The sequence below is a fragment of the Ahaetulla prasina genome, chromosome 12 (genome assembly GCF_028640845.1).
Source record: "Ahaetulla prasina isolate Xishuangbanna chromosome 12, ASM2864084v1, whole genome shotgun sequence".
In the NCBI taxonomy this organism is placed as follows: domain Eukaryota; kingdom Metazoa; phylum Chordata; class Lepidosauria; order Squamata; family Colubridae; genus Ahaetulla; species Ahaetulla prasina.
This window is the reverse complement of record NC_080550.1, coordinates 23,206,835-23,233,564: the sequence shown is the minus strand read 5'-3', so window position 1 is coordinate 23,233,564 and position 26,730 is coordinate 23,206,835. Positions and strand designations below refer to the sequence as shown.

The 26,730-nt window shown below is 39.4% G+C and overlaps 1 protein-coding gene across 1 annotated transcript in view; it reads left to right on the top strand.

The window, feature by feature from the left end:
- LOC131184311 (cytochrome P450 2J6-like) overlaps positions 1 to 26,730 on the top strand; it is a 63,485-nt gene that overhangs the window by 5,453 nt on the left and 31,302 nt on the right. Inside the window, exons 2-4 of the mRNA XM_058155449.1 lie at positions 19,033 to 19,195; positions 23,436 to 23,588; positions 24,130 to 24,199. Coding sequence (XP_058011432.1) covers positions 19,033 to 19,195; positions 23,436 to 23,588; positions 24,130 to 24,199 — 386 coding nt within the window. The remainder of the gene's footprint in view (positions 1 to 19,032; positions 19,196 to 23,435; positions 23,589 to 24,129; positions 24,200 to 26,730) is intronic.

The following is a 26,730-nucleotide window of genomic DNA, read 5'->3' as shown; positions in this document are numbered from 1 at the left end:
GAGATGGATGGCCAAACTAAAGGCAGCGCTACCCGCAGACTTTTGGCTCAATGACAACCAAGATTTCCCCACCATGAGGGAGGGACTGGCGTGGAAAGGATCCAAATTGTATGTCCCAGCAAGCCTAAGACTTGAGGCAGAAGATCACATTCACTTTTGGGATACATTCACCTGTGTTTCTCAAAGCATTGATGGAGATTCTCTGCATGAGTGTATCCTTCAACAGGATAAACCAAAAACATTCATGTTTTGCTTTGCTATTCTCTCCTTCTCCCTCCCCCTTCCCTCCCTTTCCCTCTTCGTCTCCCTCACCCACTCCCTTCCTCTCCCTCTCTCTCCTTCTCCCTCTCTGTCCCTTCCTCTCCTTCTCCCTTCCACTCCTTCTCCCTCTCCCACACAGATATAAATCCATTAATCCTAGGGACACTAGTCAGTTTCACATAACATTATACAACCAGAAGTCTGAGTTTCAGGGGTGCTGTTTTATCATCAAAGCATGTGCTGCTCTAGATGAATAGCCCTGATCGTTCATCTTGTCTTTGACTTTTCAGAAACAAGGGTTTGCTTAGGAGAAAATCTGCCTTGGATGGAACTCTTTCTCTTCCTCACCAGCATCCTGAGAAATTTCCAGCTATCTTGGCCAGATAAATCCCAGGCACCCGATCTCACACCTAACTTTATTTTCATACAATTCCCATCAAGCTTTAAAATATTTATGAACGGCCACCAGGAGAGTGACTAGATCGAGGGAAGATTTTCCATCACTCAAAGCAAAGTCATCTTTTCCAAGACACTTGAAAGATCCAGATAAAATTCATAGGCTACGTGGTTTGAAAGCTGTTACGTGAACAAAAGATTTATCCTAGATGAACTCAAAAATTTATCTTCAATATTGTAAGCCAGATTTAGAAGAAATAATGTTGTTCTGTGGGTATAAATATATGTGGACCTGACCTTGGTAGGAGGAAGAGCTGCAGACCAGATCACAATGAGTTAAGAGGCAGCTGAGCCTGCAGAAAGAATGGGCACAAGGCAAACCTCTCAGAGGGGACCCTCCCTAGTTTCAATCAATCTGAATACAGCTGGAAGGGACCTTGGAGGTCTTCTAGGCCAGGGCTCAGCAACCTTAAACACAGAAAAGAAAACACCAGGAGCCACAAAACCCTTCCTGTGCCTGACTATTTCCTGAGCAGCCACAAATGTAGCTGAATTAAACATTCTGTTTTCTTCTGAAACTTCTTTTTTTGGATTTATCCATGGTTGGCCTACCAGGGGTTGAAAAACTCAATAAATCGCATCCCAGTGGGTGTCGCACATTGGCAGTTGTGACACATATTGTGAGTGACAGGAAGCCTCAACAGAGGGATGAAAGAGCCACATGTGGCTCCAGAGCTGCGGGTTGCTGACCCCTGTTCTAGTCCAACCCCCTGCTCAAGCAGGAGACCCTATGCCATTTCAGACAAGTGACTGTACAGCCTCTTCTTAAAAACCTCTAGTGACAAGGCACCCACAACTTCTGGTGGCAAGCTGTTCCACTGGTTAATTGTCCTGGTTAATAGGAATTTTCTCCTTCATTCCAGGTTGCTTGTCTCCTTGATTAGTTTCCATACATTGTTTCTTGCCCTGCCTTCAGGTGCTTTGATAAATGAGTTGGCCCCCTCTTCTTTGGGGCAGCCCTTCAAATACTGAAATACTCAAATACTGTTGTGTGTCCCCTCCCGGTCCTTCTTTTCTCTAGACTATCCATACCCCATTCTGCTATAAACAGGCCTTTAATCATCTTAGTTTCTTGGATTGTAAAATGAACGGAGAAGAAGAGAAGAGACGTGCTTTCAGATTGCCAAGATTAATGGCAGCCTGGTGAGTACTCAGACAAGAAGCCCACTTAAGATTTGCAGCTCTCATGTTTATTGTAAAGTAGCCTGAATGAAAACTTGCAAACTGCACCGTGTGAATTTGACAAGCTACTGGTGGTAAACCTAGGCTTCTGCTCCAACATTACCTTTTGCTAATACGAAGATCACAATCTCGCCAACAGGGTTTCTAACTCTAGCTGTTTTCCAACTGTCATAAAAATATTACCTCTGATCCAAAGTAGATAGTTCGTATAAGAGTGGGCTGGTGACCTGAAGCTCAAACGCAAGGAACGGTCAGGATCCTAGCTAGACAGCAAGTCTCTTCCAGTGATCACCTTATCTGAGTCACGGCAACATTCTGTCATAAAAATATTTCAATAAAAGAAACAGGAAACAGCAATACAATAAACAATTCTTGCTTTAAGATTCAGAGGTTTATTTCAGGAGCAATTTGGAACATGAACAGCCATCATTACACAACTTATATCAATAACTCATTGCAATGAGGTCCAGAGACAATAGCCAAGCCCAGCAAGGAATAGCTACGGCCAGTGGCCCTGAACTCATCCCAAGACATTCTTTTTATACTTTTCTGCACGCATTTCACAACCTACCACCTTGTTCTGTCTTACTGACAAGACAGTCTCCACATATACCCGTATACATCTCAAACATCTATCCATTGGCTACTTTCAGTCCCCTATTTCTCACAGTTTCAACGTTCTGATTCCAAATATATTTCAAAGCTATGTACTTTGTAAAATCACATTTCACATCAACGGCTCAGCAGGATTACAAATAGTTTTGATACACTTTGAAATTTTTCTATCTAAAACTTTGGTTAATGTAGCTTTTTAGGGCTTACTATCCTTCTGAGTGAGGGACATGGCGGCTCATTGGCTAAGATGCTGAGCTTGTCGATCGAAAGGTCGATAGTTCAGCGATTCAAATCCCTAGTGCCATGTAACGGGGTGAGCTCCCGTTACTTGTCCCAGCTTCTGCCAACCTAGCAATTTGAAAGCACATAAAAAATGCAAGTAGGAAAATAGGGACCACCTTTGGTGAGAAGGTAGCAGCCTTCCATGTGCCTTTGACATGCCGGCCATATGACTATGGAGACGTCTTCAGACAGCACGGGCTCTTTGGCTTTGAAACGGAGATGAGCACCACTCTCTGGAGTCAGGAACGACTAACACATATGTGCGAGGGGAACCTTTACCTTTACCTTATCCTCCTGAGACCTAGGGACTCTGGTAGTCCAATAGGCTATTTGTCCATTTCTCACACAAGGAAAACAATGGCGGCTCTTTCCAGATCCTCAGCATCAAAGGTTTTTAGCAGCTGAGTGTTGTTAGATGAGATGGACAGCACAGAAGCCAACAAAAATAAATAAATTTATCCTCCATTCTTCTGTTTCTGCTTCTTCTGCAGACTTTAGAGCAATCATCTTTTAACAGGGTCATTGTTTAACAGGGTCATTGAGCAGGAGATTAGTGTTCTCCTACATCAAGGATTTCAGCCAATTTCCAAAGATCTCAAAAACACAATGTGTTTTTTGACCTATTTCTTTCATTCATTGATATTCATCATCTGTTTTGCGTATAATTTTTTGTAGCCTGGGTAAAGAGCAGGCAGAACTGGAGGGTGGAGTTAAATGTGTCAACTATTTAGAATGCTTGCATTGCCACAAACTATCGAAGTCCAGCCCCTCTTGAAATCCATTGATTCTTATCTAGTGCCAGTTTAGTGCTGATGGTTAATCAACTAGATTCTTGTGTTTAGGCTAGAGTAGGGGTGTCAAATTCAATTTCATTGAGGGATGCATAGTTGTGTTTGACCTCAGGGGTGGGTGGGTGGCGTGATCAGGGTGGGTGTGGCCAACTTGATGTCACTTGCTTGGGGGCCCAAGTGCTCTGCAAGCAAAAACAGGCTCCTGAGCTCCATTTTTGGCTGCGATGGCCTCCTGCAACCCTCTGCCAGTGAAAACGGAGCTCAGGACAGATGCCCGTGGCCCCCCTGAGCTCTGTTTTCACTGGCAGAGGCACCATGGGCTGGTCCTTGGCTGTTTCCAGGGCAGCCCTGCGGGCCAGATGTAAGCACTGGGCCTTAAGTTTGACAGCCCTGTTCTAGAGCAATAAATCTTTCAGAACTACAATTCAGCTAGGGTCCTGATCCTTCGCACCAGGCTCTGGAGAGTTGGTTTTGGAAGCTGGGGATATGTGGGGGAAGAGGAGGGGAAGGAATGCGAACTGCATTAAGTAAGAAAATAATGCAAAACATGTGAAGTCACATTAGAGATATGATCATGACCAGAGGTTCATGAGGCCAGTGATGACAAATAAATTTTTGACATGGAATGTCAATGGTTTGAATTCAGCACAGAAAAGAAGAAAAATATTCCATTATTTGAAACAATTTAAAAACGATGTGATATGTTTGCAAGAGACACATATAAAATTATCAGATCAGAAATATTTGATTAATTCGAAATTAGGTAAACATTTTGTTTCTTCTGCTTCGAATAAGAAAAATGGTATAGTTATATATTTGAAGAAAAATATATCAGCTAAATTAATTGAAGCGGACATTCAAGGAAGATATATTGCTATTGAATTGATATTAGAAGGAAAAAAGACACTTGTGATTGGCTTATATGCACCTAATCAACAAGAAAAATTTTATAAACTGTTACATGAAAAATTGACTCTTTGGGACTATAAAACATTTATTATATTAGGGGATTGGAATGGTGTAATGGATATTAGAAAAGATAAAAGAACTCTTTTTAAGAAAATTCCTATGCATGCAAAACTGCCTAAATCTTTTTTTGATTTGATGGAAGATTTTGAGTTGAGAGATATATGGGGAATGCAGAATTTTGATGACAGAGACTATACTTATTTTTCAGATGAGCATCAATCTTTTTCACGTATTGATTTTATATTAATTACCAATGACTTGCTTTCTAGGGTTAAGAAAACAAAGATATTTCCAAGGTGTTTAACTGATCATAGTCCGGTATGGATGGAGTTGCAATATGAAGGAGGAAGAAGATCATGGAGAATAAATGAAAATTTGTTTAGATATGAGGATAATGTAAATCAATGTAAAAAACAAATGAAATCGTTTTGATTATAATTTGAATAAGGGAACTTCAATAGAAATGGTGTGGGACGCCAGTAAGGCCTTTATGAGAGGCGTTTTGATATATATTAATAGTAGACAGAGGAGAAAATTACAAAAACAGCGTAGGGATTTAGAAGAGGAAATTCAGAGGAAACAACAATTACTGGTATATAATCCACATGATTCAAAAATTAATGATGCGATAAAGATATTACAGAGTCAATTTAATATGTTAATGGGAGATCAGGTGGCAACAAATATACAATATGCTAAACATAATACTTTTTGTAATGCCAATAAATCAGGGAGGTAGTTGGCTTATATGTTAAGGAAAAGACAGAAAGTACATAATATAGAAAGAATAGAATACAAAGGTAAAGAGAGATTTCAACAGGATAAAATTAAAAAAGCTTTCTTGGAATATTATACAAAGTTATATGCTAGAGATACAATATTGAATATGGATATTGATAATTATTTGAAAGAATATAAGGTTAAAGGTTTAATTAATGAACAAAGGAAGAGTTGACTCGGCCTATAACTTCTGAAGAAATTATTTTGGGAATAAAGCAATTAAAATTAGGTAAATCCAGGTACAGATGGACTTACAGCAATATATTATAAAAATTTACAGGATGAGATAGTTGGTCCACTTAAGGAGTTATTTAATCAGATACAGATGGGGAGGAGTGCCCCCATCATGGAGAACTACTTTTATTTCATTGATACCAAAGGAGGATCAGGATTGTACCAAGCCTGGGAATTATAGACCGATTTCACTCTTGAATAATGATTATAAGATTTGCAAAATAATGGCAAATAGGTTAATGGAAATTGTACAACAAAGGATTCATACTGATCAGTCAGGATTTATAAAGGGTAGACAAATTAGGAATAATGTCAGGCAGATAGTGAATTTATTAGAATATTTGGAAAAGAAAAATCAAATTCCAGCAGCATTTATTTTTTTGGATGCAGAGAAAGCTTTTGATCGATTGCATTGGGAGTTTTTATTTAAATTAGCAGATAAAATGCAATTTGGAAATAGTTTTACAAGAATACTTAGGGCAATTTATGGAGAGCAAACAGCTCAGATAATAATTAATGGTAGTTTGACAGATAGTTTTAAAATTGCGAAAGGAATGAGGCAGGGGTGTCCCTTATCACCTTTATTGTTTGTTATGTCCTTGGAGCACTTATTGGATAAGATAAGAGAATTTAGGGAGATAGAGGGTATTAGAATTAGAAGACATGAATATAAAGTGAGAGCAGATGAAAAAAATCATTTGCAGATGATTTGGTGATCATGTTGACTCATCCTATAAACTCAAGTGTATATTTGTTGGAATTAATTAATCAATATGGAAAGGTCTCAGGGTTTAAAGTGAATCAAAATAAAACAAAAATGATTATAAAAAACATGACTAAGAATCAGAAAGAAAAGTTAGAGGAAATAACAGGATTTGAAATTGTAAAAAAGGTTAAATATTTAGGAGTTTTTCTTACTTCATCAAATGTGAAATTGTATAAGAATAATTATGATGTGTTATGACACAAAATTCAGAAAGAAATGAATACTTGGAAAAAATTATAATTATCTCTGTTGGGGAGAATAGCAGCTATAAAAATGAATGTTTTGCCTAAATTCTTGTTTTTGTTTCAGATGATACCGATAATAAAGAAAGATAAAAATTTGGAAGAATGGCAGATTGGAATTAATAAATTTATATGGGAAGGCAAAAAAGCAAGAGTCAAAATGAAAATAATGCAAGATACACGGGAAAGAGGAGGATTAAAATTGCCTAATTTAAAATTGTATTATGAAGCAGTTGTTCTCTCTGTAATAAGTGATTGGTTTAACTCAGTGGTTCTCAACCTTTATAGTGCTGTGACCCCTTTAATACAATTCCCCATGATGTGGCGACCCCTTTAATACAATTCCCCACAATGTGGCGACCCCAACTGTAAAATTATTTTCGTTTTGAATTTATCGCGCCTGAAGCCGTATTGGCTAGCGATCTGAACTGCTTGCGATTGCCTTGAGGACGGAAGCATTAAAGTGGAGACTCCTCTCCTATTAAGTTTATAGTGCCTGAAGCCAGATTAGGCTAGCAATTGGGAGTGATTGCAGCTGGCTTGAGAGGGAGACATCAGAGCAAAGATTGCTCTCTTTTTTAATTCATCGCTCCTGAAGCCGAATTAATAAGCGATTTGAAGAGCCTGCAACTGGCTTGTGGAGTCAACCATTGAGCGATTCTTCAACTCGCAAGTATACTTCCCATATTTCCGATGGTCTTAGGCGACCCCTGGCAAATCGTCATTTGACCCCCAATGGGGTCCCGACCCACAGGTTGAGAACCGCTGGTTTAACTTAACGGAGGAAAGGATTTTGAGTATAGAAGGTTATGATTTATTATATGGTTGGCATGCATATTTATTATATGATAAGAAGGTAGACAAAGTTTTTAAGAATCATGTGAAGAATTGCTCTTTTGCGTGTTTGGAAGAAGTATTATTATAAGTTAAATTATAAAATTCCTATATGGGCGAGTCCCCGGCACGCAGTAGAGAATATTAGTATAGAACAGGAACAAGAAATGATTACTTACAAAGAACTTATATATAATGAGAGGGGAAATTTACAATTAAAATCTTTGCATACATTAAAAGAAGAAGGAAGGAATTACACATGGTTTCAATATGGGCAGTTAAAGGCTAGATGGAAAGAAGATCAGAAAATTGGTATTATTCAAAATGAAGAAAATTGGTAAAACAAATTAGAAATCAAACCCAGGGCATATAAAGAGATTGTATAATGTGTTGGTAGAAATAGATTCTGAAAGGGACTTGATAAAGGATTGTATGATAAAGTGGGCGCAGAATATTCAGGAGCCAATAATGTTGGAAACTTGGGAGAGAATTTGGGTTAGAAATGTTAAATTTAGCGCAAGCAGAATTTAAGGGAAAACTTTATAAGATGTTATATAGATGGCATATAGATCCTAAGAAATTATCATGTATGTATCCAGATATGCAAGCGAAATGTTGGAGATGCAATTGTGATGATGCTACATATTATAAGAAAATTAAGTCTTTCTGGATAAAAATTTGGTGGATTATGCAGCATGTTTTGAAGAAGAAGATTAAGTTTCAAGCACAATTTTTCCTTTTAGGGATTACGATGGATTATACAGTAATTGATACTAAATTGATTTTGAACTTGATAACAGCAGCAAGATTACTGATTGGACAGTACTGGAAGAAAAAAGAACTACCCACAATAGAAGAATGGATATTGAAAGTTTCTAATTTGGCGGAGATGGCTAAAATCTCAGCCTTTTTGAAAGACAATACTCAAGAAAAATATTCCATTATTTGAAACAATTTAAAAACGATGTGATATGTTTGCAAGAGACACATATAAAATTATCAGATCAGAAATATTTGATTAATTCGAAATTAGGTAAACATTTTGTTTCTTCTGCTTCGAATAAGAAAAATGGTATAGTTATATATTTGAAGAAAAATATATCAGCTAAATTAATTGAAGCGGACATTCAAGGAAGATATATTGCTATTGAATTGATATTAGAAGGAAAAAAGACACGTGATTGGCTTATATGCACCTAATCAACAACAAGAAAATTTTTATAAACTGTTACATGAAAAATTGACTCTTTGGGACTATAAAACATTTATTATATTAGGGGATTGGAATGGTGTAATGGATATTAGAAAAGATAAAAGAACTCTTTTTAAGAAAATTCCTATGCATGCAAAACTGCCTAAATCTTTTTTTGATTTGATGGAAGATTTTGAGTTGAGAGATATATGGGGAATGCAGAATTTTGATGACAGAGACTATACTTATTTTTCAGATGAGCATCAATCTTTTTCACATATTGATTTTATATTAATTACCAATGACTTGCTTTCTAGGGTTAAGAAAACAAAGATATTTCCAAGGTGTTTAACTGATCATAGTCCGGTATGGATGGAGTTGCAATATGAAGGAGGAAGAAGATCATGGAGAATAAATGAAAATTTGTTTAGATATGAGGATAATGTAAATCAATGTAAAAACAAATGAAATCGTTTTGATTATAATTTGAATAAGGAACTTGATAGAAATGGTGTGGGACGCGAGCAAGGCCTTTATGAGAGGAAATTTGATATATATTAATAGTAGACAGAGGAGAAAATTACAAAAACAGCGTAGGGATTTAGAAGAGGAAATTCAGAGGAAACAACAATTACTGGTATATAATCCACATGATTTAAAAATTAATGATCGATAAAGATATTACAGAGTCAATTTAATATGTTAATGGCAGGTCAGGTGGCAACAAATATACAATATGCTAAACATAATACTTTTTGTAATGCCAATAAAGCAGGGAAGTGGTTGGCTTATATGTTAAAGAAAAGACAGAAAGCAAGTAATATAGAAAGAATAGAATACAAAGGTAAAGAGATTTCAACAGGATAAAATTAAAAAAAGCTTTCTTGGAATATTATACAAATTTATATGCTAGAGATACAATATTGAATATGGATATTGATACTTATTTGAAAGAATATAAGGTTAAAGGTTTAACTAATGAACAAAGGGAAGAGTTGAATCGGCCTATAACTTCTGAGAAATTATTTTGGGAATAAAGCAATTAAAAATAGGGAAATCCCCGGGAAACAGATGGATTTACAGCATTATACTACAAAAATTTATAGAATGAGATAGTAGGTCCACTTAAGGAGTTATTTAATCAGATACAGATGGGAGGAGGAGTGCCCCCATCATGGAGAACTACTTTTACTTCATTGATACCAAAAGAGGATCAGGATTGTACCAAGCCTGGGAATTATAGACCGATTTCACTCTTGAATAATGATTATAAGATTTTTGAAAATAATGGCAAATAGGTTAATGGAAATTGTACAACAAAGGATTCATACTGACCAGTCTGGTTTTATAAAGGGAGACAAATTAGGAATAATGTTAGGCAGATAGTGAATTTATTAGAATATTTGGAAAAGAAAAATCAAATTCCAGCAGCGTTTATTTTTCTGGATGCAGAGAAAGCTTTTGATTGATTGCATTGGGAGTTTTATTTAAATTAGCAGATAAAATGCAATTTGGAAATAGTTTTACAAGAATACTTAGAAATTTATGGAGAGCAAACAGCTCAGATAATAATTAATGGTAGTTTGACAGATAGTTTTAAAATTGCGAAAGGAACGAGGCAGGGTGTCCTTATCACCTTTATTGTTTATTATGTCCTTGGAGCCTTATTGGATAAGATAAGAGAATTTAGGGAGATTGAGGGTATTAGAATTAGAAGACATGAATATAAAGTGAGAGCACATTTGCAGATGATTTGGTGATCATGTTGACTCATCCTATAAACTCAAGTGTATATTTGTTGGAATTAATTAATCAATATGGAAAAGGTCTCAGGGTTTAAAGTGAATCAAAATAAAACAAATGATTATAAAAACATGACTAAGAATCAGAAAGAAAAGTTAGAGGAAATAACAGGATTTGAAATTGTAAAAAGGTTAAATATTTAGGAGTTTTTCTTTCATCAAATGAAAAATTGTATAAGAATAATTATGATGTGTTATGACACAAAATTCAGAAAGAAATGAATACTTGGAAAAATTATAATTATCTCTGTTGGGGAGAATAGCAGCTATAAAATGAATGTTTTGCCTAAATTCTTGTTTTGTTTCAGATGATACCGATAATAAAAGAAAGATAAAAATTTGGAAGAATGGCAGATTGGAATTAATAAATTTATATGGGAAGGCAAAAAGCAAGAGTCAAACTCTCTGTAATAAGTGATTGGTTTAACTCAGTGGTTCTCAACCTTTATAGTTTTAATACAATTCCCACAATGTGGTGACCCCAACAAAATTATTTTCATTGCGATCTGAACTGCTTATTGCTTTGAGGACGGAGGCATTAAAGTGGAGACTCCTCTCCTATTAAATTTATAGTGCCTGAAGCCAGATTAGGCTAGCAATTGGGAGTGATTGCAGCTGGCTTGAGAGGGAGACATCAAAGATTGCTCTCTTTTAATTCATCGCTCCTGAAGCCGATAATTGCTAGCGATTTGAAGAGCCTGCAACTGGCTTGTGAGTCAACCATTGGGCGCGATTCTTACTGAAGTATACTTCCCATATTTCCGATGGTCTTGGCGACCCTGGCAATTGTCATTTGACCCCCAATGGGGTCCCGACCCACAGGTTGAGAACTGCTGGTTTAACTTAACGGAGGAAAGGATTTTGAGTATAGAAGGTTATGATTTATTATATGGTTGGCATGCATATTTATTATATGATAAGAAGGTAGACAAAGTTTTTAAGAATCATGTGAAGAATTGCTCTTTTGCGTGTTTGGAAGAAGTATTATTATAAGTTAAATTATAAAAATTTACAGAATGAGATAGTAGGTCCACTTAAGGAGTTATTTAATCAGATACATATGGGGGGAGGAGTGCCCCCATCATGGAGAACTACTTTTATTTCATTGATACCAAAGGAGGATCAGGATTGTGCCAAGCCTGGGAATTATAGACTGATTTCACTCTTGAATAATGATCATAAGATTTTTGCGAAAATAATGGCAAATAGGTTAATGGAAATTGTACAACAAAGGATTCATACTGATCAGTCAGGATTTATAAAGGGGAGACAAATTAGGAATAATGTCAGGCAGATAATGAATTTATTAGAATATTTGGAAAAGAAAAATCAAATTCCAGCAGCGTTTATTTTTTTGGATGCAGAGAAAGCTTTTGATCGATTGCATTGGGAGTTTTTATTTAAATTAGCAGATAAAATGCAATTTGGAAATAGTTTTACAAGAACACTTAGGGCAATTTATGGAGAGCAAACAGCTCAGATAATAATTAATGGTAGTTTGACAGATAGTTTTAAAATTGCAAAAGGAACGAGGCAGGGGTGTCCCTTATCACCTTTATTGTTTGTTATGTCCTTGGAGCCGTTATTGGATAAGATAAGAGAATTTAGGGAGATAGAGGGTATTAGAATTAGAAGACATGAATATAAAGTGAGAGCGTTTGCAAATGATTTGGTGATCATGTTGACTCATCCTATAAACTCAAGTGTATATTTGTTGGAATTAATTAATCAATATGGAAAGGTCTCAGGATTTAAAGTGAATCAAAATAAAACAAAAATGATTATAAAAAACATGACTAAGAATCAGAAAGAAAAGTTAGAAGAAATAACAGGATTTGAAATTGTAAAAAAGGTTAAATATTTAGGAGTTTTTCTTACCATCAAATGTGAAATTGTATAAGAATAATTATGATGTGTTATGGCACAAAATTCAGAAAGAAATGAATACTTGGCAAAAATTATAATTATCTCTGTTGGGGAGAATAGCAGCTATAAAAATGAATGTTTTGCCTAAATTCTTGTTTTTGTTTCAGATGATACCGATAATAAAGAAAAATAAAAATTTGGAAGAATGGCAGATTGGAATTAATAAATTTATATGAGAAGGCAAAAAAGGAAGAGTCAAAATGAAAATAATGCAAGATACATGGGAAAGAGGAGGATTAAAATTGCCTAATTTAAAATTGTATTATGAAGCAGTTGTTCTCTCTGTAGTAAGTGATTGGTTTAACTCAGTGGTTCTCAACCTTTATAGTGCTGTGACCCCTTTAATACAATTCCCCATGATGTGGCTTCCCCTTGACTATGCTTGTCAGAGGGGATCACATGACCCCAGGACACTGCAACCGTCATAAATATGAGTCAGGTGCCAAGCTTCTGAATTTTGATCATGTGACCATAGGGATGCTGTAACGGTCGTAAGTATGAAAGCCGGTGTAAGGATTGCCTCTCCTCCTAACTTAAGAAAGTAAAAAGTCTTGAAATGTAGTATTTCAAAAGGAACCTTTTATCAAGCAGGAGTGACAGCGATGGATTAAAAGCAACATCTGAATGCCCTTAGGCAAGACAAGTAGGATTAAAGCAGTAGAGACCCCTCCCTTTAGCCAGAAAAACCAAAAACTGATTTTTTTCAGAAAAATCTGAAAACCGCAGAGGTGTTGGAGTGGCTATCTTTTACCACAAATCTCTGAACCTAAAAAATATTCAAGTTGCACATAAACTTTCTCTTCCTGAAACTATTGTATGTGACCTGTCCATTAACACCACACTTCAATTCCTACTATGCTACAGAGCCCCTGACTTCGACATCGCCATGCAAATGTTAAACACTGCTAACATGGGCCACCTCTTGCCCATATCCTCTCATCTTCCTGGGTGACCTAAATCTACCTTTTATTAACTGGATAATAAATGAATGTACAACTGAACCCATCCATACTACTCTATACAACACCGTTACAGACCTAGGTCTTGAACAACTAGTAACTAACAATACAAGCCTTGACCTCATCTTTTGCAATAACACAAACTCAATTTATGGACTACAAATAAAAGAACCCTTTTCCAACAGTGACCACTGCATGATAGACTTTTGTCTCAATATACGCCCTCACATAAATCCTCATAATAATAGTACTCCTAACTACAATTTCAAAAAAGCCAACTATGACTTTATAAACAACGACCTCTCATCTCTTAACTGACAAAATCTACTCTCAACCTGTATCACTGCCGAAGACCACTATAGAGTTTTCCTACTTGAAATCAATAGAATCATCAAACTATACGTACCACAAATCACCACCAAAATAAAAAAAAACAAATTACCCATATCAATAAAAAACTTCAATCCAAAAAAAAATCCCTCTGGAGAAGAAACAAAAAGGGCCATGTAGCAAAGTTCAAAAACCGCTACAGAAATATTTGCAACCAAATAAAAACTGAATGCACCATTTACCACACAAAGCAAGAAGAAGACCTTCTGCGTACAAATTCCAGTCGTGCTTTTTATAATTTTGTGAACAATAAACTTAAAGAATCAAGATCCATTCCACCACTAAAAGAATCTAACGGTAAAGAATCTAATGATGAAACAGTTAAAGCAAACCTCTTTAACACATTCTTTGGCTCAGTCTTTGTTAACAGTGATGGCACATATCCGACATTCCCCAATCGTACCAACAATGATTACAACGACTTAAAACATATACACTTCACAGAAGATAATGTTAAAAAAGCTCTTCGCAACCTGAAACCATCTTTTATTATTTATTTATTTATTTATTTATTTATTTATTATTTAAACTTATATACCGCCCTATCTCCCAAAGGACTCAGGGCGGTTTACAGGCATATAAAAAACATCAATATACAAATTAAAATAATCATTAAAAGACTTATTCTAATGCCAATAATTAATAATACCAATTGGTAAAAATAGAAATATAAATATTAAAATCAATTTAAAACCCCTCTAAATTTAAAAATCTAAGCCAGTCCTGCACAGATGAATAAATGAGTCTTGAGCTCGCGACGGAAGGTCCGAAGATCTGGAAGTTGTGTGAGTCCTGGGGAGTTCGTTCCAGAGGTGGGAGCCCCACAGAGAAGGCCCTTCCCTGGGCGCCGCCAGACGACACTGCCTAGCTGACGGCACCCTGAGGAGTCCCTCCTGTGAGAGCGCACGGTCGGTGAGAGGTATCTGGTCGCAGTAGGCGGTCCCAGATAACCCGGCCCTATGCCATGGAGCGCTTTAAAGGTGGTCACCAAAACCTTGAAGCGCACCGAAGGCCACAGGTAGCCAGTGCAGCCTGCGCAGGATGGGTGTTATCACGGGAGCCACAGGGGGCTCCATCTATCACCCGCAGCCGCATTCTGGACTAACTGTAGCCTCCGGATGCCCTTCAAGGAAGCCCCATGTAGAGCGTTGCAGTAATCCAGGCGAGACGTCACGAGAGCGTGAGTGACCGTGCATAGGGCCTCCCGGTCCAGAAAGGGCGCAACTGGCGCACCAGGCGAACCTGGTGAACGCTCTCCTGGAGGCGGCCGTCAAGTGATCTTCTAGAGACAGCCTTTCATCAGGAGGCGCCTAACTTGCACCCTCTCCATCGGGGCCAATGACTGCCACCGATGGTCAGCCATGATTTAGCTGACTGTACCGGGATGCCGCATCCACAGCCACTCTGTCTTGGAGGGATTGAGCTTGAGCCTGTTTCTCCCCATCCAGACCCGTACGGCCTCCAGACACCGGGACAGCACTTCGATAGCTTCGTTGGGGTGGTCCGGTGTGGAAAAGTACAGCTGAGTGTCATCCGCAGCTGGTACCTCACACCAAACCCACTGATGATCTCACCCAGCGGCTTCATGTAGATGTTGAACAGAAGGGGCGAGAGGATCGATCCCTGCGGCACCCCACAAGTGAGGCGCCCGGGCCGACCTCTGCCCCCTGTCAACATCGACTGCGACCGTCGGAGAGATAGGAGGAGAACCACCGAAACGGTGCCTCCCACTCCCAATCCTCCAACCGCGCAGCAGGATACCATGGTCGATGGTATCAAAAGCCGCTGAGAGGTCTAATAGGACCAGGGCAGAGGAACAACCCCATCCCTGGCCCTCCAGAGATCATCCACCAACGCGACCAAAGCCGCCTCCGTGTTGTAACCGGCCGGAAACCGGACTGAACGGGTCTAGATAGACAGTTTCATCCAGGTGCAAGGAAACTGATATGCCACCATATTTCTACAACCTTCGCGGGCAAGGTTGGAGACCGGACGATAATTACCTAAAACAGCCGGGTTCCAGGAAGGCTTCTTGAGGAGGGCCTCACCACCGCCTCTTTCAAGGCGGCCGGAAAGACACCTCCACCAAGGAAGCGCCAGAACGCCTGGAGCCAGCCTCGTCTCACCTCCTGAGTGGCCAGCACCAACCAGGAGGGGCACGGGTCCAGTAAACACGCAGGCATTCAGCCTCCCAACAACCTGTCCATGTCCTCGGAGCGACAGGGTCAAACTCATCCCATAAAATGTCACCAAGACCACCCTCAGCCGTCTCACCAGATCACCGCAATCTTGGTCCAAACCATCCCGTTGAACGATTTTATCGATAGATAACCGTTAAACTCTCAGCACGCCCCTGCACGGGTCATCCCGCCCCCTGGTGTAGGAGGGAGCGGGTCACCAACAGGGCGCTGGGCGGTTATCTGCCGATGCAATGAGGGAGGAGGCGAGCTACCGCTTCCTCAATGCCACTAGGTAAGCCTAGTATAGGACTTCACTAGTGTCCGATCAGCTTCTGAACGGCTGGACCTCCAGGAACTCTAGGCGCCTTCTCCGCGCTTATCATCCTCTCAGCTCCTCGGAGAACCAAGGAGCCGGTTGGGACCCGCGCCGGGTCAGAGGTCGCAAAGGCACGACACGGTCTAAGGCCCCGCCGCGCCCGCTCCCAGGCCGCAACAAGTTCCTCAGCCGAGCCGTGAGCCAGACCTCAGGAAATGGCCCAAGCTCCGTCCGAACCCTCCGGGTCCATCAGGCGCCTGGGACGGAACCAACGACGGGTTCGCCTCCCGCGGTGGTGAATGGCGGTCAGAAAGTCCAGACGAAGGAGAGAGTGATCTGACCATGACAAAGGTTCAGTGACTATTTCCTTTAAGTCCAGATCTCTCGACCACTGACCAGAGACAAAATCAGGTCCAGAGTGCCACCCCAATGTGAGTAGGGCCATCAACTACTTGGGTCAGGTCCAAGGCCGTCATGGAAGATATGAACTCCCGAGCTGCCGATGACGAGCCGGACGATGGCAGTTAAAGTCCCCATGACTAAAAGTCTAGGGGTTTCAACTGCCACCCCGGCCAGCACCTCCAGGAGCTCGGGCAGGGCAGCTGTCACGCAGCAAGGAGCCAGGTACGTGATCAGCAAACCCATCTGGCACCTATGACCCCATCTCACAAAGAGGGATTCGCACCCGCAATCTGAGGTACAGTGGTCTCCTCGGCTCTAGACTCTCTAATCACAACCGCCACCCCCACCCCTACCCGGAGCCCTCGGCTGATGGAATGCACGGAAACCCGGCGGGCACATCTCCACAAGGGGCACACCCCTTCCGTGCCCAGCCAGGTTTCCGTGACGCCTATAAGGTCCGCAGCGCCCCCCTGGATAAGGTCATATATTAGGGGGGCCTTATTAACCACGGACCGTATGCTGTATAACATCAGCCGAGGCCCAGGCTCTGGGGTCTTGACCATCCGGGAACGGGAAAAGGATTTAGGGATCGGGCGCGCGATCACAGAAACATCGGGCGCGCCCAGAACGATATGATCCCCTTCCGCCATATCTGCCCCTCCCACTTACCGCGGAAAATCGGGCCACCTCACCAACAGGAACGCAATCTCCCCTAACCTCCGAACCTATTAAAGAACCGCCACGAGCACGCTGCAAGGACTGGCTCCTCCCGACGGGCTACCCCAACGCCCGCCCTAACCCTCCCACCCCTTAAAAAGCCCTATCTAAAACCCCAAAGGCTCTTTTTTCGTGATGCCACCTCTGTGGGTCCCAGGACCACATTGAGGCCGCCCTTGATAATGCGACATTCCTGCGAGGCGGGGGCACTGCAGGCGCAAGAGTTCTAAGGCAGAATATCGCATAAATAAGTTAAAAGCATAAACAGGAGAGAGAAGACGACGTGAGGTAGCAAGGTAAAGTCTGGGGTGGCAGGATGTAATGCCAAGTCCAAGTGGATACCCATCTTCCAAAATGTCTTCAGATGGTGGCTGGCTTAAAGCTGGTACAAGCTGGTATAAGTCAGATGCAGTCGGATAAGATTCTACATTAAACCTCCTTGGAATGAATCTGCCACAGATATCTCCTTGCAATTGTTTAAGCACCCTCCTGCAAAAGGAGGGATCGAATTAATACGTTGGGAAACAAACTTTCAGAATGTTATCTATATTTTAAGTATTTGGCTCTATAGAGATGTATATTTGATTCAAAGGAATTCTAATAGTTAATGGAATTGGGCTGCTCTTGAGAGAACCATTAGCTTTTGGAGATAGAATAAATTCTGGCACTATGTCTGACTTCCATGGGCTTTGAAAGAAATTTGGTACTTTGGAGAGCATAAATACAGAGCATTTAAGAAGAAAACAAATGTTTTTTCAGTAATCAAAAGATGTTGGTTATATACTTGCTACCCCTATTTATTTGAAATGAAGATATTGATGGAGCTTTTTTTTTTTTTTGTACAATACTCTGTTGAGTTTTCTCCCTATTCTTGTCCCCTCTTTCAATGGCCTTTCATCAATCTACATCTGTATTGTACCATTTTATATTACATTTCAACTAGCTAACCTATTCTTAATTAAATGCTTACTTACTGAGCTTAGTTAAATGGCAATTTCTATTTTTTAGCTGTGCTTCTATCACTTTTAAGCTAGGCTATTGGTAAGGTTGCATTATTTTTCTAGCGCTTATGAAAGAATAATTTGATCTAATTCATAAACTAGGCTAAATTAATAAAGTAAATTGGTTGTGGGAAAGGAGGGAAGTGAGGCTACTTGATAACTGTGATCATATTGTGTCTACGGAGATTTTCAATCATCCACGTCATAGTTCTCCCAAAGGAGCTTTTTCCAAAAAGTAAATGGATTTTCTTGAGTTTGTTTAACTTTTCATCGAAGAAGCTTCTTCTGTTGTGAAGAGAAGTGAAATATTTTCAAAGAAAAACAAAACCAAGAAAGTCTTGTTGCCTTTTGAAAAAGCACCATTGAGTGACCATACTATATTTTTAAACATTTTTTTTTTTTTACATTTATACCCCGCCCTTCTCAGAAGACTCAGGGCGGCTTACAATGTATAAGGCAATAGTCTCATTCTATTTGTATATTTTTTACAAAGTCAACTTATTGCCCCCCCAACAATCTGGGTCCTCATTTTACCTACCTTATAAAGGGTGGAAGGCTGAGTCAACCTTGGGCCGGGCTCGAACCTGCAGTAATTGCAGGCTTTGTGTTCTAATAACAGGCTTCTCTATTGCCTGAGCTATCCTGGCCCTTCAACATTGCATTGAAGATAATTTGGCTTGTCTGCAGATGTACCACCCTGATGTTTCTAGATTAATCCTGGTGATTTCATTTCAGCTGGCTCAAAAATATGGTCCCATCTTCAGCCTCTACATCGGAGGAACGCTTGAGGTCTTCACTCATGGGTTTTCTTCAGCCAAAGAGGTCCTGGTGACAAAAGGCATAGAATTTGCTGGAAGGCCTTATAATCCAATAGTAGATGATATCGTTAAGAAAAAAGGTACCAATATATCATTTCTAAGCACTGTTTTTCCTCTCTACTTTTGTTGTTCACTTTGTTGGATCTTTATGTTACATTGGCAATTATGAGATGGATGAATCCATAGAATGATTAATTAATAATCAGTCAGGTTTTACCATTAGGTAAACAGGTTATCCTCAATGTACGACCATGGTTGAGGCCAAAATTTCTGTTGCTAAACAAGACAGTTGTTAAGTGAGTTTTGCCCCATTTTTCTTACCCTAGGTGTTAAGTGAATCACTGCAGTTGTTAAGTTAGCAAACATGGTTGCTAGGTGAACCTGGCTTCCCCCTTGACTATGCTTGTCAGAGGGGATCACATGACCCCAGGACACTGCAACCGTCATAAATATGAGTCAGGTGCCAAGCTTCTGAATTTTGATCATGTGACCATAGGGATGCTGTAACGGTCGTAAGTATGAAAGCCGGTGTAAGGATTGCCTCTCCTCCTAACTTAAGAAAGTAAAAACTCTTGAAATGTAGTATTTCAAAAGGAACCTTTTATCAAGCAGGAGTGACAGTGATGGATTAAAAGCAACATCTGAATGCCCTTAGGCAAGACAAGTAGGGATTAAAGCAGTAGAGACCCCTCCCTTTAGCCAGAAAAACCAAAAACCGATTTTTTTCAGAAAAATCTGAAAACCGCAGAGGTGGTGGAGTGGCTATCTTTTACCACAAATCTCTGAACCTAAAAAATATTCAAGTTGCACATAAACTTTCTCTTCCTGAAACTATTGTATGTGACCTGTCCATTAACACCACACTTCAATTCCTACTATGCTACAGAGCCCCTGACTTCGACATCGCTCACGCAAATATGTTAACCACACTGCTAACATGGGCCACCTCTTGCCCATATCCTCTCATCTTCCTGGGTGACCTAAATCTACCTTTTATTAACTGGATAATAAATGAATGTACAACTGAACCCATCCATACTACTCTATACAACACCGTTACAGACCTAGGTCTTGAACAACTAGTAACTAACAATACAAGCCTTGACCTCATCTTTTGCAATAACACAAACTCAATTTATGGACTACAAATAAAAGAACCCTTTTCCAACAGTGACCACTGCATGATAGACTTTTGTCTCAATATACGCCCTCACATAAATCGTCATTTCAAAAAAGTTAATTATGACCTTATAAACAAAGACCTCTCATCTGTTGACTGGCAAAATCTATTCTCAACCTGTATCACTGCCGAAGACCACTACATAGTTTTTCTACTTGAAATCAATAGTATCATCAAACTATACGTACCACAAATCACCACCAAAATAAAAAAAACAAATTACCCATATCAATAAAAAAACTTCAATCCAAAAAAAAAAATCCCTCTGGAGAAAAAACAAAAAGGGCCATGTAGCAAACTTCAAAAACCGCTACAGAAATATTTGCAACCAAATAAAAACTGAATGCACCATTTACCACACAAAGCAAGAAGACCTTCTGCTTACAAATTCCAATCGTGCTTTTTATAATTTTGTGAACAATAAACTTAAAGAATCAAGATCCATCCCACCACTAAAAGAATCTAACGGCAAAGAATGTAACGATGAAACAGTTAAAGCAAACCTCTTTAACACATTCTTTGGCTCAGTCTTTGTTAACAGTGATGGCACATATCCGACATTCCCCAATCGTACCAACAATGATTACAACGACTTAAAACATATACACTTCACAGAAGATAATGTTAAAAAAGCTCTTCGCAACCTGAAACCATCTTTATCTATTGGGCCTGATGGACTATGTGCATACTTCTTAAAAAAACTTTCCACTAGTATAGCAAACCCCTAAGCATAATCTTTGATAAAGCTTTCATGACTGGTTCCCTTCCCAAACTTTGGTCTCTAGCCACAGTCATTCCTATCTTCAAAAAAGGAGATCCCAGCCTAGTTGAAAATTACAGACCAATCTCTTTATGCTGCGTCACCTGCAAAGTCATGGAATCTATCATCAACCAATCCATTACCCTCCACCTAGAAACAAACAACCTACTCTCTAATAAACAATTTGGTTTCAGGAAAATTTATCATGTAATTTACAACTTCTCCACTGCAAAAACATATGGACTACAAATCTTGATCAAGGCAAAGCAATAGATGCAATCTACATAGACTTCTGCAAAGGTTTTGACTCAGTAGTAAACGATAAACTTCTCCTAAAACTAAAATCCTACAGCATTTCAGGACCTCTTCACAATTGGATAACTGCTTTCCTGTCAAACAGACAACAAGTGGTCAAAATTGGCAATGCTCTATCAAATCCTGTTCCTGTCAAAATTGGCATTTCTCAAGGCAGCGTTCTTGGACCAACACTCTTCATACTATACATAAATGATCTCTGTGACCATATCTCAAGTTATTGTGTTCTCTTTGCTGACGATGTCAAACTATTTAACACCACCAACAATACTACTACCCTTCAAAAGGACCTTGACTTTGTATCTGATTGGTCTAAAACTTGGCAACTCCAAATCTCAAACAGCAAATGCTCAGTCCTACATATTGGAAAAAAGAACCCAAACACTAAGTACAAGCTTGATGGACATTACCTTACAGATGACCCCCACCCTGTTAAAGACCTTGGAGTTTTCATATCAAATGATCTAAGTGCCAAAGCCCACTGCAATTACATAGCAAAAAAAGGCTCTAAGAGTTGTAAACCTAATTTTGCATAGCTTCTTTTCCAAAAACTCTACACTACTAACCAGAGCATACAAAACATTTGCAAGACCCATTCTTGAATACAGTTAACCTGTCTGGAACCCAGACCACATCTCTGACATTAATACAATTGAACGAGTCCAGAAATATTTTACAAGAAGAGTTCTCCGCTCCTCTGTAAACAACAAAATACCTTATACCTCCAGACTTGAAATCCTGGGATTAGAAAACTTAGAACTCCGCCGACTCTGACATGATCTGTGTTTAACACACAGAATCATCTATTGCAATGTCCTTCCTGTTAAAGACTACTTCAGCTTCAGTCGCAATAATACAAGAGCAAACAATAGATTCAAACTTAATGTTAACCGCTTCAATCTTGATTGCAGAAAATATGACTTTTGTAACAGAGTTGTCAACGCTTAGAACACACTACCTGACTCTGTGGTCTCTTCTCAAACTCCCAAAAGTTTTAACCAAAAACTGTCTATCTGTCAGCCTCCACTCCAATCCTCACATCTTTTTGTACTCTTTATATTCAGTTGTTAGATAGCATGGGGTTTTATTTGTAATGTAAATAGCTCTTGGATTCAGGTTAAGTAGAGAGGGCCCTTTAAGAGTGTTGGTCTGACATAATTAAGGGGGGAGGGGAGATTGATGCTTTGAATTCAACAGGAATGCTAGAGCGCGAATTTTCAACGGACATTGCATTCCTGATATGATTGACAGCAAGAGACCTGCGGAAGAAGATTACCACGGGGCCCCGAGAAGGAGCTGGCATTGGACCAGACCTGATGACCTCTTGGGGAAGAGGAGGGAGTAAGAGTGGGGATATGGAATGTTAGCCATATTTTGTCTCAGATCCAACTTTATACTGCTGCTGTCCGAATGTACCTAGTAAAAGTACTTTTCTTTATTTGCAAATGAAGTCAAGGTGTATTCTTTCTTAGATATAATCAGAGGCAGCCTGACGTTACCATTGACCTCACCCCATTCCTAAGGGGCGTGCATAAGTGCACAAAAGTGCCTACCGTTCCTGTCCTATTGTTTTCTTTCATTATATGTGCTTGTATATAATGTTGTGACAAAAATAAATAAATAAAAAATAAATAAAATAGAATGGAGATTTTAGCCAATACTTCATACACAGGTATGAAGATGTTTTTGTTACCAACTGCCCTGAGAACCAGATAAACTTTTATTCACATCATTATTCTCCATTAGCCTTTAAATTGAAAAAGCTCACATGGCTGTCATAAACATTCCTCAACGTTAAGGAGATCTCAGGGCGCTTTGGCACCAGGATATAGGTTGTAAAATATCTGTTGACACAGGCAATGCTAATAAATTGAATCCAAGTCTCCCCCTTCTCCCAATTGAATGGCAGTATCACTTTTAGGGATCTGACAGCCAATCATAAGTCACTTTTTTTCCAGTGCTGTTGTAACTTCGAACAGTCACTAAACAAAGTGTTGTAAGATCTACCTATACGTGGAAATCACTGTAGATCCATTGCTTCGTTTTCTATCTCTCATTTTTACAGGCATAATCGCAGCATCCTACGGCCAAGCATGGAAAGAACATCGGAGGTTTTCACTGATGGTTCTCAGAAACTTTGGACTGGGCAAAAAACCAATGGAAGAGAAGATCTTGCAGGAGGCAGCTTATTTGATTGAAGCATTTGCTGAAAACTCAGGTAAGCTCACTTGGGACAGGACAGGATGGCTTGGAAATCATCACACCAATGTTGCTTCTTTTCCTCCACAGGACAGAATTCAATTGATCTCACAGTTAGACCCATGTTTGTGTGTGTGTGTGTGTGTTTGTGTTGATGCAGAGATTAGCATTCTGGTTGTATAAAGCTTCAAGCAAATTCCAATGGAAGAGAAGAGTTGTAGGTTTCAGATATTTCATTCCCCTACTAGGGAACAGGTTGGTGTTACGTAGGTGGGTAATGAAATGTCGACAAGCAAACGATCAAGCTCAGAGAGCACCAAGGACTCCACAGTTAAAGCACATTAAAATAAGATTCCATTTCAATCAATCAGAATAGAGCTGGAGACCCCATACCAGTTAACCTTTTTGGTGTCGAGTGCCCAAAACAGACTCATACACGCACGCACAAATGCATGCATACATGCATGAAACCCCAAAATGCAATGTGAACGTCCCCTGCACATGCATCCTGCCCCCTACACATGGGCCCTGCCCCCCAAGGTCTCCGTTTTGGCTTCCAGGTTGGTGCAGAAGGCCTTATACTGCCAATTCTCCCAAATGTTTGCCCATGTCCCAATCTCCTTATCAAAGGTATGTCCTCCTATTTTTTGCTCCAGTCCTTGATTTATTTGTTGATGTGACCAATCCATCTGTTCTCTCTGCTCCTTTTGCTTAGTCTGCTCTTTGTCTTCGTCGAGTTGTTGCTTCATTTGCTGGTTTTCCTGATCCATATTTTTTCCCTGTTCATGTTCAGTTTGCTGTCTTAAGTAATCCATTTCATCTAGACTTTCTGTTGCTTCCACCAGTTCATGGCCAGTTTGATCTTTGTTCATTGTTCTTTGCAGAATGTTTTCCATTTTCTCACCTATACCCTCAATTGAATCCATAATATTTTGGAACAATGAAGTCATCTCATTAAAAAGTCCTCTCATTTCCACAGCTGTTCCTTCAACTCTGGTCATGATAGCAATATAGGTACATTAAACAGTAAAATTAAACCAACAGTTTAAATTAAACCAACCAACATTAAACAGTACATTACATTACATTAATGTACATATACATTACAGTACAATACAATACAGTATTGTACAATACAATACAGTATATTAAACCAACTTGCCTTCCATTGAGGACCTGTATACTGCACGAATCAAGAAGAGAGCCGTGAAAATATTTGCAGATCCCTCGCATCCTGGACATAAACTGTTTCAACTCCTACCCTCAAAACGACGCTATAGAGCACTGCACACCAGAACAACTAGACACAAGAACAGTTTTTTCCCGAAGGCCATCACTCTGCTAAACAAATAATTCCCTCAACACTGTCAGACTATTTACTGAATCTGCACTACTATTAATCGTTTCATAGTTCCCATCACCAATCTCTTTCCACTTATGACTGTATGACTATAACTTGTTGCTGGCAATCCTTATGATTTATATTGATATATTGATCATCAATTGTGTTGTAAATGTTGTACCTTGATGAACGTATCTTTTCTTTTATGTACACTGAGAGCATATGCACCAAGACAAATTCCTTGTGTGTCCAATCACACTTGGCCAATAAAATTCTATTCTAAAAGTCTCAATCTATTTCAAGAAAAGTTCAAAATTATAGGTTTCCAATCATTAGTGGATGGCACTTTCCTCTCAAATTTCCATGCTGCTTTTTTTCCAGCAGATATTAATTCCAATCAAAAGCCATTTATTTCAAAATAAAGTCTTTTGTTTAAATTTGCCAGTTCCAACATTACTCCATATTCTAATAGTCCAAGCTGTTTTCCAAGTTCCTTAAATTTGTTTTTTAAGTTTAGTCTTTTATTCTGGTTTCCCAGAGTTTCTTTTATAAAGTCTTTCTTATTTCTACCTCTGATAAGTGTACGACAATAAATAGTTAAAAGTCATAGCCCTTCACCAGATATCCTTTTTCTCCTCTAAGTTTCCAGGAGTCTAGGAGTCATTTTTCCTTTCATCAGTAGATGGCAATCTTTACTTGCTTTTCAATATAAATCTAAGAAATGCTTATTTTCCCAGCTTAAACAATTATCTTTTAGAGTCTTTTATCACAGATTTTATCTTTACTTTGGGATTAATTTTTAAGTAAAAGAAGAATCTTCTCACCCAGAAGCAATCTCTGTTCACTATTCTCTTTGCTCCTGCATTTTCTGGAGTGTTCTGGCTGTTCCCAGCTTTGTGGTGGCCATGTTGCCTGCCGCTCCTCCTAGTCTTCGGATGAGGGGGATTTTCCATGTCAGGGAGGAGAGCTGCGGCTCTCCTTGACTTGCAAGGTGCCTTTGTTTCAAGGCAAAAGGTGATCAAACCAGTCACTCCTAGAGGAGATCAACCCTGACTGCTCTTTAGAAGGCCAGATCCTGAAGATGAAACTCACTGGAGAAGAGCCTAAGGCTGGGAAAGATTGAGGGCAAAAGAAGAAGGGGACAACAGAGAATGAGGTGGCTGGATGGAGTCACTGAAGCAGTAGAATAGAATAGAATTTTATTGGCCAAGTGTGATTGGACACACAAGGAATTTGTCTTGGTGCATATTCTCTCAGTGTACATAAAGGAAAAGATACCTTCATCAAGGTACAACACTTACAACACATAATGATAGTCATAGGATACAAATTTAACACTTAATGATACAGCACTTAATGATAATCATAGGGTACAAATAAGCAATCAGGAAACAATCAATATCAATATAAGTCATAAGGATACCAGCAACAAAGTTACAGTCATACAGTCATAAGTGGAAGGAGATGGGTGATGGGAACGATGAGAAGATTAATAGTGCAGATTTAGTAAATAGTAAAGAGAATGAGGTGGTTGGATGGAGTCACTGAAGCTGTAGGTGTGAGCTTAAATGGACCCTGGGGGATGGTAGAGGACAGAAAGGCCTGGAAGAATGTTGTCCATGGGGTGCAATGGGTCAGACATGACTTCATGACCAACAACAACAAAACCAGTTTCTACAAATCATAGGGTTGGTTTTTGTAGCCAGTGGCGGGGTGGGGGGGAGAGAAGAGGAGAAGGAACATGAACTCCTTTGGTTTAGAAAATAATGAAAAACATTTGAAGCCACATCAAAGGTATGATCAGGGCTAAGGTTTCCTA